The sequence below is a fragment of the Schistocerca nitens genome, chromosome 4 (assembly GCF_023898315.1).
Source record: "Schistocerca nitens isolate TAMUIC-IGC-003100 chromosome 4, iqSchNite1.1, whole genome shotgun sequence".
Classification (NCBI taxonomy): Eukaryota; Metazoa; Arthropoda; class Insecta; order Orthoptera; family Acrididae; genus Schistocerca; species Schistocerca nitens.
Genome location: NC_064617.1, coordinates 879,517,610 through 879,538,061, shown reverse-complemented (window position 1 = coordinate 879,538,061; position 20,452 = coordinate 879,517,610). Strand labels below are relative to the sequence as shown.

General features: G+C 40.8%; 1 protein-coding gene across 2 annotated transcripts in view; it reads left to right on the top strand.

Annotated features, from left to right (window-relative positions):
* LOC126253392 (MICOS complex subunit Mic60) overlaps nucleotides 1-20,452 on the top strand; it is a 61,336-nt gene that overhangs the window by 19,964 nt on the left and 20,920 nt on the right. Inside the window, exons 5-10 of one of the 2 annotated variants that reach the window (XM_049954691.1) lie at nucleotides 5,976-6,083; nucleotides 6,316-6,465; nucleotides 7,656-7,794; nucleotides 13,373-13,577; nucleotides 13,664-13,801; nucleotides 13,890-14,024. In XM_049954691.1, coding sequence (XP_049810648.1) covers nucleotides 5,976-6,083; nucleotides 6,316-6,465; nucleotides 7,656-7,794; nucleotides 13,373-13,577; nucleotides 13,664-13,801; nucleotides 13,890-14,024 — 875 coding nt within the window. The remainder of the gene's footprint in view (nucleotides 1-5,975; nucleotides 6,084-6,315; nucleotides 6,466-7,655; nucleotides 7,795-13,372; nucleotides 13,578-13,663; nucleotides 13,802-13,889; nucleotides 14,025-20,452) is intronic. The other variant, XM_049954692.1, reaches the window with a different exon arrangement.

Sequence of the window (20,452 nt, the reverse complement as noted above, 5' to 3'; positions counted from 1 at the left end):
CTTGTCGACCTTCATTATGAATAACTTCTTGCGGAAGCGCCCGACCGCGGCTGTGTTCTTTGATTTGGAGAAGGCTTACGACACCTGTTGGAGGGCGGGCATTCTCCGCACCATGCATACATGGGGTCTTCGCGGTCGCCTCCCTCTTTTTATTCGTTCCTTTTTAGTGGATCGACAGTTCAGGGTACGTGTGGGTTCTGTCCTGTCAGACACCTTTCGCCAGGAGAATGGGGTACCACAGGGCTCAGTTTTGAGCGTCGCTCTCTTCGCCATCGCGATCAATCCAATAATGGATTGCCTCCCAGCTGATGTATCAGGCTCCCTTTTCGTGGACGATTTTACCATCTATTGCAGCGCGCAGCGTACGTGTTTCCTGGAGCGCTGTCTTCAGCGTTCTCTTGACCGTCTTTACTCGTGGAGTGTCGCCAATGGCTTCCGTTTTTCTGCCGAGAAGACGGTCTGTATTAACTTCTGGCGCTACAAAGAATTTCTCCCACCGTCTTTACGACTTGGTCCCGTTGCTCTCCCATTCGTGGAGACAACAAAATTTTTAGGTCTTACATTTGACAGGAAACTTAGTTGGTCTCCACATGTGTCTTATTTGGCTGCCCGTTGTACCCGTTCTCTCAATGTCCTCCGTGTTCTCAGTGGTATGTCGTGGGGAGCGGATCGAACCGTCCTCCTTCGCCTATATCGGTCGATCGTCCGCTCCAAGCTGGATTATGGGAGCTTCGTATACTCCCCTGCACGGCCATCCATCTTACGCCGCCTCAACTCCATACAACATCGGGGTTTACGACTTGCGATCGGAGCGTTTTATACTAGTCCCGTCGAGAGTCTTCATGCTGACGCTGGTGAGTTGCCACTCACCTACCGGCGCGATATACTGCTTTGTCGGTATGCCTGTCGGCTACTGGCAATGCCTGACCACCCATCTTATCGTTCCTTTTTTGATGACTCTCTCAACAGTCAATACGGGTTGTATGTCTCCGCCCTGCTACCCCCTGGAGTTCGCTTTTGTCGCCTCCTTCAACACCTTCATTTTTCACTCCCTGCCACCTTTCGAGTGGGCGAGAGCCACACGCCACCTTGGCTCCAGGCTCAGGTTCGCGTCCACCTTGACCTCTGCTCACTCCCGAAGGAGGTTACCCCCGATTCAGTCTACCACTCCCGTTTTGTCGAACTTCGTTCGAAGTTCATTAATACGACCTTCATTTATACAGATGGCTCTAAGACCAATGACGGGGTCGGGTGTTCTTTTATTGTCGGGGCACAAAGTTTCCAATATCGGCTCCATGGCCATTGTTCGGTCTTCACAGCTGAGCTCTTTGCCCTCTACCAGGCTGTCCTTTACATCTGCCGCCACCGACATTCTGCATATGTCATCTGCTCCGATTCCCTGAGCGCTATCCAGAGCCTCGGTGATCCGTACCCGGTTCACCCTTTCGTGCACCGGATCCAACGCTCTCTTCAGCAGCTGGTGGACGTCGGTTCTCCGGTTAGCTTTACGTGGATTCCTGGCCATGTCGGTATCCCTGGGAACGAAGCTGCAGATGCCGCGGCCAAGGCTGCGGTCCTCCAGCCTCGGACAGCTTCTCATGGTGTCCCTTCGTCAGATTGTAGCAGGGTGATTTGTCGGCGCATTGTCTCGCTGTGGCATGCCGATTGGGCTGCACTTTCAGACAACAAGCTTCGGGCCTTGAAAGCTCTACCCGTGGCTTGGACGTCCTCCTCACGCCCTTCTCGGCGGGAGGAGGTAGTTTTGGCCCGGTTGCGAATTGGCCACTGCCGGTTCAGCCATCGCCATCTGCTGACGGCTGCGCCGGCGCCGTTCTGCCCATGTGGGCAATTGCTGACGGTCCGCCACATTTTAACGTCGTGTCCGAATTTTAACACCCTACGTCTCGATATTGGCCTGCCATGTACTGTAGAAGCCATTTTAGCGGATGACCCACGAGCAGCTGCTCGCGTTCTTCATTTTATCAATTTGACAACCCTCTCAAAGGACATTTGATTATGCTGTTTTCTTTTTTAATCCTATGCCTGTCAGTATGTCTTTCATCGTGTTCTCCGTTTTGTTGCTGTTTTAAACTTGTGACTCGCGGTGCATTCCTAAAGTAGTCTGGGCGCTAATGACCGTTGACGTTGTGCGCCCTAAAACCACAAAAAAAAAAAAAAAAAAAAAAAAAAAAAAAAAAAAAAAACAGATTGTAAATTTTTTTCTCAGCTAGTTCACTGATAATTTTGTGTTGTTGCTGCTCACTTGTACGAGTGACATTGCTTCTTATTACTGTTTTAGTTGAAGCAGTAATGAAGGAATAGGTATGGACTCGCAATTGTAAAACATCCGTGGACAATGTTTTTTGTGACTGGCACATTTTATGTGTGTGCGTGCCCACTTGAGGGTTAATGAAGACTTGTGGCTTATTTCTGTTGGCAGCCACAGAGCACACACAGTGTTAAAGCAATAAAAGGGAAAGGAAAAAAAAAAAAAAACCACAGGGGGTGCCACAACTGTGATGAAACAAAACAAAGTGATTGGATAGAAATATTTCTGTAAATGAAACACAAAATTACCTTAAGATTTCCTCTTAAATGGCAAAACTCTGTTTCTTCTACATAATCACCAGATAATTGGTTATGCTTTTGCCAATGATAAAAAGGTTTAGTGATGCCATAACAGAACACCACCACATTTGTTTCCACAGTCAGGTCCTCACCATCATCTGCATATCTCCATTGGAGCTGTAGTGCTGAAGCATGTGAATGCCTTTCTTTATTTTAGAAGACATGCAAAATTGTATGCAGAAAATCTGGACTGTATAGCAGATGTGGTGGGTGTAGTTGTTTGTTTCAGCATCCTAAGCTCTGCTATGACAGTTCATGCAGTATATGGCCTTGCATTGTCTTGTTGCAACAAAACACTCTTTCTCCCATTGACTTCTCCTGAGGCCTTAGTTTCCTTCTCAATCTCTGTATGGCAAGTTGAGGCAATAATTGTGCTTGGTTACACTAAACTGATCTGGATGGTGTCATTGTCATACAGAAACACAATTTAAGACTGTGTTATGGATTGTTGTTGTTGTTAATCTATGTGACAGTATTCTGTGTACTGATATTTTGTTTTGGGTACATTGTGATGAATTAAGTCTCATCTGAAGTCAGAGTGTTATGAATATGACATTGTAACTAAACTTTGTGAAAAATTGATGGTCTGTGGGATGTTATTTTTGGCATGAGCATCTCTGGCACCCACTGAGCACAAATCTTCTGATTGTTGAGTAAACCAGTATTGTGTGTTGCGTCCTATTCTGAAAATAAGAATCGACATCAGTTATGCAACGAATACTGCACTGATTTTCCTGAATCAATTTGGAGACTCTCGTGAAACTCATCAATTGCTGATACAGAGGAGGTCCGTTTTTTGTCACACTGCTCCATTGATCTATATCTGCCAGCTTTATGTCCATTTGCCCACAGCTGCATAGTAATAACTTTAACACTGCCATTACTCCAAATGGCTTTCATTCTTCAGTAAATTTCATTGTTAGGAATTCAGTGTCAGCACATTGCTTCAGTCTCAGTGTCGAACCCATTACGACCACGTTGACTGTGCAGCTAATCACAGCAACAGCTTGCAGCTGGCTTAGATTGTGGTGAAGGCTCCACACATTCTCAATGATGCATAATTACTATGCAGTAGTGGCTGGTGTCCATTGTCAGTGATGCAAGTAATATTTTTTAAATCAGCTAAATTGTTCCAGAGATAAGTTTGTTTTGAACTTGTGTGTTTTTCAATTCATGTCACAGTCACAGTAGAATTTGTGCTTACAAATATTTTCCAAGTAAATCATTTCTCTCTACATTCATCAACCTTTGTTAATACGTAAATATATGTGTTATTCAATCATAGTACTGCAGATAATTAATTCCAGTGAAATTAATCTTTTACAAATAAATATTATGAAAACTGTTGATTGTGTGGAAAAAACTGCTAAATTTTTTCCCCTTATGAGATGTGGTTTACAAGCTGTTTTGTAACGATCATTTATATTCTACTCTATAATATTAAGACGGAGTTACGGTTTATTACTTCCCTTCTGGAGGAGAAATGTTTAGTACTGCTGAGAAACACACACAAAAGTACACACAACTATCCTAGTTTGCAGAATTGTTATGTAGTGGCAGGCCGTTTTGACCGCAGGATGAGTAGGACCCCACAGTCCTCATAACAGTGGGCATCACTTGTCCCTGGGACCTAAGCGGTCTGCCCCTCCACCTTAACCTTTCCCAACTTATCCCTGTCTCCTCGCAGGGGAAGGCAGTAATAGTTCTGAAAGTTAGGGTAGTTTTGTGTGCATGTTGACAGTAGGAAACATTTAGCCTCCTGAAGGTAAAAACTTTCCTTTTGGTCCTGTCTTACTCTTTGAGCATTAAAATGTGGGTAATGGGAACTGAATTAACATGTGTGTCAAATAACAGAACTACTTCACGCGTTATGTTTCAACATTTTGTCCTGCTTTGTGTTTCTTACAGTCCTGTTTTGCATGTTGTGTTGTTGAGCATTTAACTGCTGTAATAACAATGTGAATTCCGTGACAGAATAATACATAAAATAAAGGAAAGGCAACCACTCACCTAGAGCTGACTGATGTTTGTCATGCAACAGAAAACAGTATAACAGTGTTTATACTAGCCGTAGTCTTTCTCTGTTGTGAGACTTAGCGTGGCAAGAAAGAGCAAGAGCTCGAAAGCAGTACTATTTTACTTCATCTTGTTTCTACGTGCTACACATCAGTCAGCTATTGTTGAACAGTTGCCTTACCTTCATTTACTGTTTTGCTGCTTTAACATGTTTGCTGTCTCTGTCACACTAACAACAATGTATAAAGGGTGGGGGTATGGTATGAAGATGTGGGAGGGAAAAGGGGGGGGGGGTTACAGTTGAAATAAAACAAAACTTTCACAGTTTCAGTTTTATTCCAAAAGGATGTTAGGACAGTTTCTGTTCACGATATAAATAAATAACCTGCTACATAAGGCCTTCGTTTCATTAGGCTGTTTTCAGACAATACTCTGGTATATGGAGGAGTTGTGTCATGAGAAAATATTAGCAAATTAATGTAAGGGTTTCACTGTTGACTCTTGGTGTAGGAACCTAGAGTTGAACATTGAAACAAACAGATTACACATATTAAACAGAAATAAGTAGAAGTACCCATTATCATCTTAACTCGGTTGGCGATCATCACTGGATGCAGTCACAACAGGTATATATCTGTGATTATGCATCCTAGCCGATTTAAAACAGAATGGCCACATAAAACTAGTTGTAAAAAGGGCAGATGCCAGACAGAGATTATTTGCAGAGTCCATTGAAATTGCTATTTGCAGTTGCATGCAGAACCATTGCTCAGCCTTTTCTTTGATATTATTAATTAGCCTGAGATCCATACCAGGAATAATTAGTAGAGGAGATGCAGAAGATGTGTGAAAGAGAAGTGTATTTTATTGCCATTTTTTAAAGCACAAGGCCTTCATGAGTATGCTTATTCAACTGTATTGGTAGATGCTGTGAGAGAGGCATTGTGCATCACAGAGAGATTTACTGTCAAAATTCTGAGATTGTATGTTACAAAAAAGGGTTAAGTGACATATCCCTTTCTCCCATGAGTATCTCACAAAATGACCTTGAGCATAAAATCTGAAAAATTGAGCTTTTGCTGAGGCTTATCAACAGTTGTTCTTCCTGCAGGCCATTTGCAAGTGGAACTGGAAAGTGGGAAAATGATAGGGGTGCTAGGAGGACTTTCCACCATGTATCGTAAGGTGACTCGCGGTGATGTGGACCCCATTAGAATTTTAACACTTTATGCTTGTGTGTGGGGCTAGGCTGTTTTAAAATAATGATTGTCTAATAAAATTCATTTATTGGTGTTTCAACCTCACCCTTTTCTTTTACCTATTCCATTTAGCTCCTGCAAAGGTGCTGCCATCCTTTACAAATGCTCCTACTGAACCTCAGAGTGCAAAGGCTGAAGTTAGACTTCTTCCTGACTGTCCCCCTCCTCCACCTGAAACAGGTAAGATATCTTTTGCTAAATTTGCTCAGCTATTGTTGCACTACTAACGTGGAACGTTAAAGTAATTCTGCTGTAGCGCTTTTGCATGTTGTTCTGCAGATCTGTCATAGTGTGTGCTATGCTTCTAAAATGAATTACTTGGTATTTTTATTAATATTTGAACCTTGGTATGTTCATATATTATCCCTAAAGCAGACTTCGATATACTAATTATTGTTTTCTGTTTATACAGCTCCCGAACAAGCAAAATCAACTGCTGCAGCTGCTAGTGACAAGTTACCACCAGCCCAACCTCAGAATGTTTCTGAGTTGGAGCAGAATGTGATGGATTCTGTGAAATTAGCGATTAGTGCATATAGAGAAGCTGCTTGTGCTTGTAAAGGTAAGCTGGAACATTTGTGTACGTAGTAATTCGTGCCATCTGTTGGGAACATATATCTCGAAAAAGAAATATGCAGGAAGCAGCTGTAAAGGCAAAAGTCTCAAATTTCATGATATTGTGATCATTGTGCTACCACTCCAGCCTTTTATTTGCTATATGCATCTTATCCATGCGACTACCCCTATGGCAAACCTTTTCCTACACTTTCTCTTTACCACTACCTACTCTATCCCAGCAATATGCTTCCTTCATAACTAGTTTAACATAAAAGACAGCCCTGTGTTATGTATTCCTCATCCTTTGTTGTTAATTTTATGGATTCTCTTCCCACAGAACATAAATCATGCCTTGTCAGTTTCAGTTGCGTGCAGGTATAGAAAACATTTATTCCACAGCCGAGCAGCTCGCACATTTCTTTGCTGGCACTTTTAAGCTGCAGTGATGCTGCCCTACCCTCTGGTTGCTGGGATCTGCACCAGACAATGATTATTAAGTTACAGCTGCACAACATGTGCTAACAGTGAAACAATAAAACATCAAATTCATTGTATACAGGATTCGTAAAACAATGAAGAGTGGACAAACAGCTTATGATATGATACTCTTAGTCTGGCACCAAAAATAGTTCTCACTACTTTTTTCTGTGATATTATTTCAGGTGTCTGGATTGTTTTTGCAGCATTTCCAATAGAACATTGTTGCTGATCTCCCAAAGATTCTCATTTTAAGTTCCGTGTGAATCCCAGTTACATTTTGGTGTGTGTGATACTGACTTGTTTTAATTCTACCAGTGTGTCTGCCTTCCCTAATACTGAATAACTTGAAAAATGTACATTTGAATGGATAGAAAATTTGTATGTCATACATTTTAAACATGTTCTAATGTACTGTATAAAAAGTTATGGGTTTTTCTGTAGAAAGTTCAGTGATAGCATATGGCATCACACGTCTTCATCCGATAGGGCTTTAAGTTGATGTACACTCACACAGAGTGCAAGAAACCCCATGTCCAGCAACATGTGGAAAGTCACACTTACTTTACCACACCTGAATACTGTATAGTAGTTTATACAGCCTCCTAAGAAAATCTGTACCCATAGGGGCTTATATTATTATTACTTTTGACATAATAATTTTTAAGAAATGAGCATAACCACCAATAATGGAAATGTTTTGTTTCTTATTTTTAGAACATGGCAAGGATATTGGACACATTGTAGAAGAGTCAATAGAGAGGATAGACTCAAATGTGTGGTCGCAACTTAAGTCAAAAGCAGAAAAGAGAGAAGCAGCATTGGTATTATCACAAGAAAGAGCCAAAACAGCCACGTGAGTACCAAGAAATTGTCATAGCTTAATTTGTGGAATGTACAATATTTAAGAAAATCCATATATCAGTCACTTGATGAGTCTTTTGAGTGGGAAATTGGGTTGAGCTATGTTTGCATTTCATGATCAGGTAGCATAGGTTTGACTCAGAAGGCTGAAGAGGTGCTTGCTACAAATATATGTAGTGGCCAGTGGGATATCCATGTTCTGATTCACACACACCATTATATCAGCACACAGCCGGCCGGAGTGGCCGAGCGGTTCTAGGCGCTACAGTCTGGAACCGCGCGACCGCTACGGTCGCAGGTTCGAATCCTGCCTCGGGCATGGATGTGTGTGATGTTCTTAGGTTAGTTAGGTTTAAGTAGTTCTAAGTTCTAGGGGACTGATGACCTCAGAAGTTAAGTCCCATAGTGCTCAGAGCCATTTGAACCATTTATATCAGCACAAAACCTCAGCATCTTATTTTTCCATATTCTTTCATGTAAGAGTTTGTCATTAGTCACTGACAATTTTTGTTGAATGTTGACATTAAACTATGTAGTTACCAAGCGAAGTAATGGCACACACAGCACACCTTGCCATAGCTATACAGCTATGCATGATTATGCAATTCTCTGTCTGGCTAAAGTGTTCTGCATTCATTGCTGTGATGTCAACAAAAACAACAGTCATGTAAGTTAAAATGGCAGTCCTACAAGTTAGACATAAGAATTTGCTTTGTTTTCAATTCTCACTACATATTTTTAATCTTCAGAAATAGCTCATCTACCAAACCTGACACTTCTCTCTATAGAAAATGCGTATCTCATGATGAGCACTATTCCCTCTACAGCTGTAATTTTTATTACCTCACACAGTTCGCAACAAATTTTTCTCAGACCTAATTTATTGCTTAAAAATTTTTTTGCTTAGTTGTTGGCACCACAACATCTGGTGATGACAGTGGCCATGTGAATTTGATTACTTGGAGTGAGATCCAGACAGCTGTGTAAAATTATGACTGTAATACAATAACATGAAAACATTTTAATTGCAAACATAGTTATGTTTCTAGTTAATGGCTGCAGACTTACTAGAGACTGGACAGTCTCTCTGGAGACCTTCTTTTATTTTTTGACAATATTATGAAAAGGAAAGTCGCTACTCATCATATAGCGTAGATGCTGAGTCACAGATAGGCACAACAAAAACTCTGTCACAAATAAAGCTTTTGGCCATAAGGCCTTTGTCAACTATAGATGTGTACACACACACACACACACACACACACACACACACACACACACACAAAAAAAAACCGCGTGCACGTGCGCGTGGCTCCCTCGAAGTGACTTCTGCATTTGGTGAAGCTCCCAATCTGTAGCGTTTGTTGAATGTTGGCTCTTAAGAGCTCCGATGGGCCTCCACTTGGACCCTTTCCCATGGTTTCCAGTTTCCCCTGCTGAATCTATTTCTACATCATACCACGATTTATCCCAACCCAGAACTCTGTGGGCACACAATGATTTGGCATTGTTGCACAGTCCCAATTTTTGAGACTCCTCTTTGGTAAAATATGACATAGTTGTGCCCCTATCCATCAAGTTGAGGCTAGCTGCATGCGAAAGCTTAATTGTGCTCAGGAATTACCAGACACTGGGCTCATCCAAACTGGAGTACGAGTGCCGGGTTTATGGCTCAGTGGGCCTTCAGCTTTGAAATTGTTGCACACAGTACATATTTGTCGTGTTGCCGGATCAGGATGTTACCGTTTCAGTTCTGACAAGGGTGACTATTGCTCATTTACATAATTACCATACAAAAATTACCTATCCATCCAAGTCATCAAATTCTTTGTTTCATAATAGGATGTCGATGCTGTGACATTAAACCTAAAATGGGTTTCCCATTTTGAATGTGTCTTGAGACGCTCCGCTGGAACTGTCGCCTACATTAAGGATGTAGGCATCTTGTTTGTTCCTGTACACCCCTCCTTGTTTAGTACCCAGAACACAAATTAGCACCGATTTATTTTAAGGACCTAAAGTTCAAGTCATCCTGTGATCACCTTTCCACATCTCTTTCTCTTAGTTCTTCGGGAATATTGAAGTACTTGTTTCATTTACACTGATGGCTTCAAAATCATGGACAGGAACGTGCGATTTTTTTCCTTGGGTATCTGATAGCCATTAATAGAGCCTTAGTGGTATCTGGTACTCACAATATTCTTTCTGATCTTATTTGTGCATCCTGCTCAGCTGTCTTTCTCTGAGTCCCAATCATGTCAGTATACCAGAGAATTGATTAAAGCCGCAGTTACTTACCCAACATCTTGGACAATTCCAGAGTGCAATTTAGTGGGTGCATAAAAGGCTTCTACTCACTTTGAGATAGGTATCAACATCTGATACTGCCTCTTCTAATGAATTCACACTATCGAGGAGATACAGTTGCACTGTGTTCCTACTCACATTCCTCCCAGAAGCAGTCCATCATCTTACATCACCTACACATTAGTTGTGCCAGATAACCCATAATATTACCTACATAATGAGCTACCTACCGTATTTACTCGAATCTAAGCCGCACTTTTTTCTGGTTTTTGTAATCCAAAAAACCGCCAGCGGCTTAGAATCGAGTGCAAAGCAAGCGAAAGTTCTGAAAAATGTTGATAGGTGCCGCTACAACTAACTTCTGCTGTCGAATATATGTAGCGCTACACAGGCATGCTTTATAGGCACAAAGATAAATACTGGCGCCAAAACCTCTGCGTCAGTAAAAAAAAAAAAAAAAAAAAAAAAAAAAAAAAAAAAAAAAAAAAAAAAAAAAAAAAAGAAGAAGAAGAAGAAGAAAGGTGGAAGACGAGCTTTTTTTCTCCGCTCCGAGTTTCGACCACTGCATTTTCATACATTATCCAACGAGGTAAATACAAATTCCGTATTGTTCATCTTCGAATGTAGCAGAATTTCAATGTACTATGAAAATCCGACTGGCAAGACTGTTTAGGATGTGTGTCAATTTGGCAAACTCTACATTCTGAATTTTTTCCTACCTGTGAGAAGAGATGGTTGCTAATAGGAACCTGATGAAATGTGAATAACATGCAGTATTCTCTTCACCATAAGAATAATACGAATATAAACATTTTGCCATGTATTCTTTCGCGTTTGCTGCTATCTCATTTAAATCCTGTCTGCCTAATAAACTACAAAACTAGAGTGAGACAACAGCAAACGCGGAAGAATATACGTATCGTGTCATGTTTATAATCGTATTATTCTTATCACTAATAGTGATACAGTCAGAAATGAAGCACGCCAGCTGACTAGATTTTTAAATCTAAGATGACTAATTTCTGTGCAGAATTTGATGTACTAAAGAAGCGGCCTCAGATTCTCAAACGGAGAAAAATTTTCGCCAACTCTCGTTCAGAACATGTTCTATCATACGCGGTCTATTATTTGGTTCTTGTTGATCATTATCAAAGAAATCAGCAGTGTAACAACAAATAGCAGTCTCTTGCCATTGTTTCGCTAATGAGACGATTCCTCTTTTTTTTTAAAAAAAAAAAAAGCGGCGGTAGCACGCACAAAAGCAAGCCGTGCCGCGAGCGGTGACAGGCCGTAAACACGCACTACCAGAATGCGACAAACAATACATGACACAGTACAGTAACGCATTTTCATCTTAGAGTGACGTGAACACCTATAACAAAGAAAACGGCACTTATCAGATCAAAGCAAAATAAGCAATCTATTAAAACCAGACGGAGCACGTGAAAAAGGAAGGGTGCTCGTATAAATACGGACGGAGCGCCTGACGCATAGCAATTGCTACCTGGTAAAGCTTAACTGCTAAGCTTACGACTCGAACCAAACTACTGTCGCTGTATCGTCATTCATTCGACGTAAATTGTGTCTCATATTACAATGGACCAGCTTTGTTTCGATATGGACATGCGGCCTAAAACGTTTCTCTCCCCTTGAATTTCGAGTCGCAAATTCAGGTGCGGCTTAGATTCGGGAAATTTTTTTTTTCCTTTATTTCGAGTCTCATTTTTCAGGTGCGGCTTAGATTCGAGTAAATACGGTATGTGTTGTGGTTGCGGAGCTTTACAAACAGTAGCTCACATCCTTGAGGAATGCCCTTTCCTTCAGGCTCTCCGAATCAAGTATCGTCTTCTGAGTTCTTTGCTTCTTATATTAACCATCAGCACATGGACAGCTGTACTGGTTTTTCATTTCCACTGAGAAAGTGGCTTTTATTCTCAAACATTTTAAACTGCTTTCAGGGCAGGTGTGGGATGGTCAGGTTCATAGTGCCTTCTGCTGCATGCTGGCTATAGTCTTCCTTTTTCATTCTGTTTTTATTGGTTCTATTTCAATCTTTAAAAGTAAGCTATAGCATATTGTAGGTGGATAATTGTAGGACGGACATACTCCTGTGGGACTCTCGACTGCTTCTACCCACATACTGATCTGATAATTTCTGTCTGTTTTACTACTGTCCAACCCACTGGTGTTAATTATTGTTTTAGCCATTTCACTTTTGCTGTTATGGATCTCCTCGCCATCTAGCTAGAAGGAATTGATTATTCTGTTTGTGTCTCTATACGTTTATATATCCTGCAATTGTTTATCATCTCTAGCATCGGTAATGCTCTCAGTGCCTGAGTTTTACCACTTGTACATGCTACCACAAATCAGTCAGATTTCTGCCTGATATTAATTCCAGATACACTACCCTATAAGCAAGGGACCGCTGGACATGCTATTTAGTCCCTTAATCCCCAACTAACACCACCATAAATAATTGGTAAAGTTGCTGTGCATTCTGAAAAAACAGAGAAAGTCAAACTAAGAAGAAAATTTGGAAAAAAAATAATAGTAACAGAGCACCAGCATTAAGAAGGAGCTTAATAGTCTAGAAAACTTAAACTTTGAAATATTTAGTTTCAGTCTTGTCCATGTGGCTGCCAGCCACTCAGTGCCTCATCTATACAGCAAGTAGTTACCTTTACTCCATCTGTTCCACTAAGGGTATTAAATGTTTTCTTGAGTGCCCGTGAGAGTTAATTTTGACCGATGCCACGTATTCAGTCAACGGATAACTACAAATCAGGCATATGAAGTGGCTCTAGCTTCTGATAAAATTCACAGTATATGCAAAATGGTGTTTTAAAGATATGTACTAATTTATACACATTTTCTTCTTTGTCTCAAAACAATTTGTTCCTAAATCTTGCGTAATCATTATCTGATGACTGTATGTAACATACCAAAAAAGTTATGATTTGCTATGTACAGCATATAATTTATATAAACGTATATCTTAAGAATGTGTATACTTACGCATGTAACTGAATACCTACAAAATAAGTATATTTATGTATCAAAGCATGTTAAATGTAACTTATCCTACATCTATGTGTAATAACACAACAAGATTGCTGAATGAATAAATAAATGAAATGAAATGATGCAATATAATGGCGGTTTGACAGTTGCACAAATATCTGAGATTATGAGCCACTCCTATCTGCATTTTCAAGATTAAATTATAATTAAAAAAAAAAACAACATAAAATTAATTTCAGTGAGAGTATTGAGAAGCTGAGATTGTTTGTCGAGGATAGTAAAGCTGATATATCAGAAGCACAAAAGGAAACTATTAAACAGAATATTATGCGTTTGCAAGAAGAACTTGCTATTGCTGCAAAGGGACTGGAAGTGGAACGCCAGAGAGCAGATGTTACAGACAAATATTGGAGGAAGGTGGAAGAAGCACGAAGACATTTTGCTGTAAGTAAGAAGATTGTAAATGTTCTTTTGAAATGAAGTGTCAAGAATTGTTATATTTTTATTAACAAATGTCATCACACTTGCAGGAAGAACTGGAAGTACTTATTCCTTCTTTTAAGATCACAGATAGAAAACTCAAGATTGCAGAAGGTGATTTAGATCTATTTATTCTTCACACATTTCGCACTGTACTCTATTACCAAAAGGAACTGCAGAAGTTAGAGGTAAAGAAAATGGTTTTGTGTAATACTTTACTGCTTTCCATTTCCCCTACATCTCCACTGTAACTGAACATACATTTATCCAATCCAGACACTATATGATCAGCGGCTGCAGATCGCTCTTGAAAAAACTGGCGGTGCTGTTGACAAGGCCATTGTTATTGCTGAAGTTGAAGCGGAACTTGAGAGAGAACGAAGGAAAGTGGATGCTGAATTTCAGAAAAAGGTATGGTAGGAGTTTACATTAACATATTGCTCCTTAACATGTGATACCTCTTAAATACAAAACCCCAACTTTTCAGGAGAGAAGAAAACCTTTTGTTAAGGACCTAGATCGAACTTTTGTGATATTTGTTACAAACTGGCTTGTTTTGCCTATAAACTATCATTTCATGTAGAATTCACCTAAGAAACTCAAACAAGGGAACTTCAAGTAGGAATATACACTATAGGAAAAGATAGATCGCTGCTTACCATAAAGACAACATCAACAATAAACAAATCTGGGCACCTACATGGCACCATCCTATGCCAACCTGTTCGTGCCCATCTAGAGAAGAGCTTCCTAGCCTCTCTAAATGCCAAACCCTTGAACAGGTTTAGGTTTGATGATGATACCTTCATCATCTGGACTCAGGGCCAAGACACCCTATCTTCCTTCCTTCATAACCTCAACATATTCTCTCCCTTCTGCTTCACCTGATCTTCCTCCAGCGTGCCACCTTCCTAGACGTTGACCACCTTTCTGACAGCTCTCTCCACACTTCTGTCCACAATAAACCAACCAATCACTAACAGTTCCTGCACTTAGACAGCAGTCATCCCGTTCACAGCAAAAAATCCCTCCCATACAGCCTGGCCAGCTGCGGACAGCATATTTGCAGTGACAAGAACTCCCTTTCCCAGTATGATGAGGGTCTCACGAAGGCCTTTGCGTACAGGCACTATTCCGCAGACATAGTTCGCAAACAGATCTCCCATCTCATTTCCCCTCACACACCAATAATCCACATCACCATGCAAGAACAGCCACAAAGGAGTGCCCCCTTCATCATCCAATGCCACCCTGGAGTGGAACAACTGAGCCACATCCTTCGCCTGGGCTTCGATTACCTATGATGATGCCCTGAAACAAGGGACATCCTACCCAGTATGCTTCCAACCCTCTTAAAGTTGTGTTCCGTCACCCACCTAACCTTCATAACATCCTAGTTCATCCCTATGTCACTCCCAGTCCCAATTGCTTGCCTCTGGGATCATATCCATGAGGAAAACCAAGGTGCAAGACCTGCCCAATCCACCCACCCAGCACTTCCTATTCCCACCCTGTCATAGGATAAATCTATCTCGTAAGCGGTTGAGCCAGCTGTGAAGGCATCCATGTCATTTACTGGGTCTGCTGCAATCATTGCACAGCTTTTATTTTTGTATGACCAACAAAAAGTTGTCCACCAGGGTGAAAAGCCACTGCCAAAATGTGGCCAAGAGCAGAGAGACCACCCTGTGGCACAACATGCAGCTGAACATAACATGCTTGATTTCAATGGCTGCTTCACTACCCAAGCCATCTTGATCCTCCCCTCCACCACCAGCTTTTCTGAACTGCCCAGATGGGAGTTATCCTTACAGCAAAGTCTCTGCTCATGTAATTATCCTGGCCTCACCCTAAGGTAATGTGTCCCCCCCCACCCCCCACCCTCCACCCAACAGTTTCCATTCCCCCTCTGTACTATCACATCCTTCCGAATCTCGTCTCCCACTCTCTGCCAATGCAACTGCCCATCTTTCCCTGCTTCTCTCCTTTTTGCTCCATTTTCCTCACCTCCCTATGCCCCACAACCTCCCTATGCCCCCCCCCCCCCCCATCCCCCAAACACCCACCCACATATTGCTATCCCTTCCCCTTCCCCACCACCTCCAGATTGCTGCTTCCATCCCATGTGATATTTGCATTCTGGCTCAAGCTGCCGGAGTTGATCATCATGTGTGCTTGAGGTGTGCTTGCTTGTTTGAGTAAATAGTGTGTGTTTCTCTCTTTTTGGTGAAGGCTGTGGCCGAAAGCTTGTCTTTTAAACGTACCTGTCTGCAACGTAAATGTGTCATTTTTATGGTAAGTAGCAATCTGTCTTTTCCTACATTTTTCACCTCAACTCTTTCATTTGTGGTTTACAAGGTATCACTAGGATGATGTGGATCATTTTTTCTGCCTGTTTGGTATCAGTAACGCAAAATGCTAAAAACGTTATAAGGTGTCACAAGTTAAGGACCGATATTGTTTTATTTTACTTTTATCTATTATTAAGATTCATAAATGTGCTACAGTGGCACCTTGACTAATGTAAATGCAATTATTCTGCACATATGTGTGCAGTAGGACATTGGTAATCTATGCATTGAAACAGTCTGTGATTAGGTATCAAACAATCAGTTGCAGCTCTCCAACCTCTTCATTGCAGAATAGCACTTTGCATCCGACATCCTCAAATATTTGGTGGATGTTTTGCAATATCTGTCTTCCTCCACAGGTTTTAGAGTCTACAGGTTGCATCAAATGCTACGGATGTTACTTCTTAACATGTGTCTTATCATCTTGTCCTTCCTTCTAGTCAACCTTTTATATATATTCCTCTCACAGCCATTTCTGTGGAGAACCTCCAGTTTACAAAGACTGAGAAAGTCAGACAGTGCTGGTGATAATTCCTTCATATAGTTCACATATTTGTAATTTGTAGAGACCCATCCATTGAATAACTCTTGTGACATGCTGGAGGATTTTGGATGCTGATAGTAGCTCCCTTTACATGGAACTCGACAGGAATCATTTACCTCCACTTATTAAGATGTTACTGTTTCAAGAGACAATCACCATTATCAAAAAATGCGGACCTTAGCCTGTAGTGTGTGTCACGTCAGAAGTCATCTTTGCATGTTCATACACACTTAATGCTGCCAGTTTTGCTATTCGAACCTGATGTAAGTGATCATTTGACACGAAAGTTAGTCTACCTTCCTTACTTTCATTTGCATATGTCATGTGGTATTATATTTTGGGGTAATTCTTCCCATTCTATAAGGATATTTTTGGCTCAGAAATGGGCAGTTCCAGCAATAAGTGGTGTAAGTTCACAAACCTCTTGTCGAATCCTGTTCACTAGTGTGGGTATTTTGACATTGGCCTCCCAATATCTATATTATTTACTGTCATTCCTTGTTAACAGTATCAGCTTATTCCCAAGAATAATCAGCTTTCACTCAGTTAATACTTGGCAGAAATCAAATCTGTATTTGAATTGGACTTCTTTAACTCGTACGCAGAAAGGTGTGCAGTATTCTGCTGCATCTATTTTCAGTAAGCTACCACAAGGATTCAAAAATCTTAGCAGTAATCCCTGCGCTTTCAAATTGAAACTGAAAGTTTCCTCATGGGTCACTCCTTCTATTCTGTTGAGGAGTTCCTCGAAAAATTAAGCTGATTCTTGTTGTATTGTTGATTATGTTTACTTAAAATTGTGGCTTGACTCTTTTGGGTTCATTAACATTTTATTTTTATCTGTTATTACTTTTATGTTGTAATTTCGTGTACTGACAGGTTCAATGACCTTGGAATTTGCTCGTCAATTTGGTCCTATGGAACTTGACACACACGTAGCCTTGACATTGCAATCGGGTTGAAATGCTGGGAAAGTTGAGGTTATGTGTTGTGTGTGCTATATTTCATGTAGTGAAATGCCTGAGAAACTACATGTTCCAAATCAGCAAGATAAAGGTTTATTACAACAAAACAAAATATTAGCTAAACAAAAAAATTCTTCTTACAAAACTGAATACCAAACTGTCACAGACTTCTGTCAGGCATTAGCCTGAAAAACAACAAAGTTAATTTCCAACTGGAACAAAGGAGAGTGTACTCGGTAGCAGCTGGCTGAAGATACGTGTCGGAATTGATGTTGGAGCAGTCTGAAGTTCTGCAGTGGGGGCTCCAACAAGGCTCTGATCAAAGGGCTAGTATAAGCCAGCACATCAGTTGACCCAGAGCTTTGACAGGAACTGCTGACAATTGGAGCTGCGCCACTGTAAATAGCCAATGTGCAGAGTTATACTTCTCGTTCAGTTTCTGCACACGACTCAGTAGAGGGAAATAGATCCCCAGTGAAGACCTGTGGATACTGTTGCACTGCCATCTATCAGTTGCGGTAATGATACTCAACAGCACCTGAAGTCCTGGGAAGTGACACCTTGGAAGTTTGCATGTACACAATGCTTTTCTATCTGTAGGGTTGCAAGTCTGTCAGGATTACTACTGGTATATGACATCCCTCGCTCGCAAGAACAGGAGAGAGCCATTAGCTGGCCTCGACATTAGGGTTGACCTCCATGGTGTTGAGAAATCCCCCAATGTGTGCTGTTCCAGGGCACTCTGGTCAATGTCCACTGGGGTTCACTTTGGGATGGGTATCAGACAGCGACTGTCCACTAGTGAAGGTGTAGAGGCTGCCCAGATATCATCGCAGACGGAATTATGGTGCTGACAACCCCGTGAAGGAGGCTCTTGTGGCTTGCATGGGTGTAGAAGGGAAAGGTGTGATCGCTGTGGCCACCCATGGAGTCATTCATTTGGACAGGCCTCCTCCTCTGGGGTTGCCGGATAAAAAGCGAGAACGAAGGAGAGTGCATTGTCCAATGAGTTGTGTCGGCAGATCTTTGATAGCTGTTCTTTAAACGTTCGGATGAACCGCTCTACTAGACCATTGCATGCAGAGTAGCCTCCTCAGTCCTGAGAAAATTTTTATTTAAACTTTTTATATTTTCTTCCATAATTTGCTTATTAGCAATACTAGAAAAAAAAAGAAAAATGATTAAAAAATCATTCATTACTCCTAGTCCTACAAAGGGATGTCCTCCACAGGGGATGTTAGGTCTCAAGATGTAATGAAGTTCCACACATCATATTTCATTAAGAACAGTATTTTTAGTTTTATTGATGCATTATTTATTTAAATTAATACAAAAATAAATTTTATTGTTCCAAATTATACCTAGGTACTTCTACTGAACAAAAGAAAAGTAGATTGAAAAATTCCGAATACAGTAGATCTATCATAATAATTTATTTCTAATGACAAATTCATTTAGTCTTCGCAGCTCATGACAAAGCTTGAAGTAGTCGTGTGTATCTTGTAGGCAGAGGAACTTTGCTGGTGGAACATGTTGTGCCTGCCTCATTAGCTGAACACCCTGGAAATCGACAGCGATTTTTGGTAATCGGTTGAGGAAATTCTAGTAGATGTAGAACGTTTTTGGTTTGAAGGGCTCAGGAGGATGGTAAACTCTAGATTTTGAATGCTTTGGTGCTCAATTTTCGAAGTCAGGGTCATCATTAGATATCACTTCAGGTTCACGTGTATGCGATAGATATTCCTTGTACTTCTCTCTGAACTGAAGGTAGTCTAGAATGTTATTCTTCAGTGTACCCAAAACAGCTTGATCATGTCTGTATTCTAGCCATGAAGCACGAATAGCGAAATCAATGAATTGCATAATCACTCTTACAGTTCACTTCTTAGTTATGGCACTTATTCTATAATAACTGATCAGCCTGTTGAGGAAGTCAACGCCTCCCATATTTGAATTGTAGGTGCTTACAATTGCAGGATGGTCCACTTGAATGTACTTTTTTTTCTTTCCTGCACCAGCAGCAACATTTATCAAGTGGATTTACTCTTTCTGTACTGGACATGAATATAACAGGGCGATTGTCAAACTACTTCACTACACAAACTTTGCCATCACTTCTCACTGACTGATCAATGGATCCCCTGCCATTTTTCTTCATATCCTTGTCCAATGATAGTTTGGAAGCCTTTTGGAATTCTGGAGTTCTGTAATGTTCCAGTAGCTTGGCACTCAGCTTCACTGTGCAATTTGTCTACAAGCAACCCCAACGTGAATTAACAGCCCATGTATATGGTCTCTCCTGGAGGGAGAGTGGCTGTCAGTTTTATAACAGCTTTTCCATCTAAATCCGAATTTTCATATTGAGTATCAGAAACTGTAGGATCACCTTTTCCCTTGGTAAAAGAAGAAATCCAAAGAAAGGCCATCAGTTGCAGCCAGTAAAAAATTCTTTAATCCACAAGGGTTAGGTTTAAATTTTATGACTTGTCCTGTTGGACTGTGACCCCAAAATGGAATCATCTGTTCATCAACAGAAACATTAGTGGGCCTGGGGTCCAATCTGCAACCATTCCATACACTTTTAAGAATAGGTTGTATTTTCCAGAATTATTATTTTGTTTTACTTTGAGGGACACTTTGTCATCAACAACAAGTTTAAGATGTTTTCTAATTGTAAAATATGTCACGGCAATTTTTTTTTAGCAATACCTTCTCCTGTAGTCTTTTTGGCCCAATACATCCTAAACCTAGGATAGCACAAGTATGACATCATCACTGTTGCAGAGATAAAACTTTTCATTTCATGTACAGTATATTTCAGATCTCTCCCAGTATTTTTAAGATATCTTCTGTTTGTATATTCGGTAAGGGTGCTAAAAATATTTTGTGGCAGATATTTACTCACATAGTCATGAGGTGGTAAGTTCACACCGACTGCCACTTGTTCCTCATGTTCAGGTGCAGGTGGTAAGGGGAAAA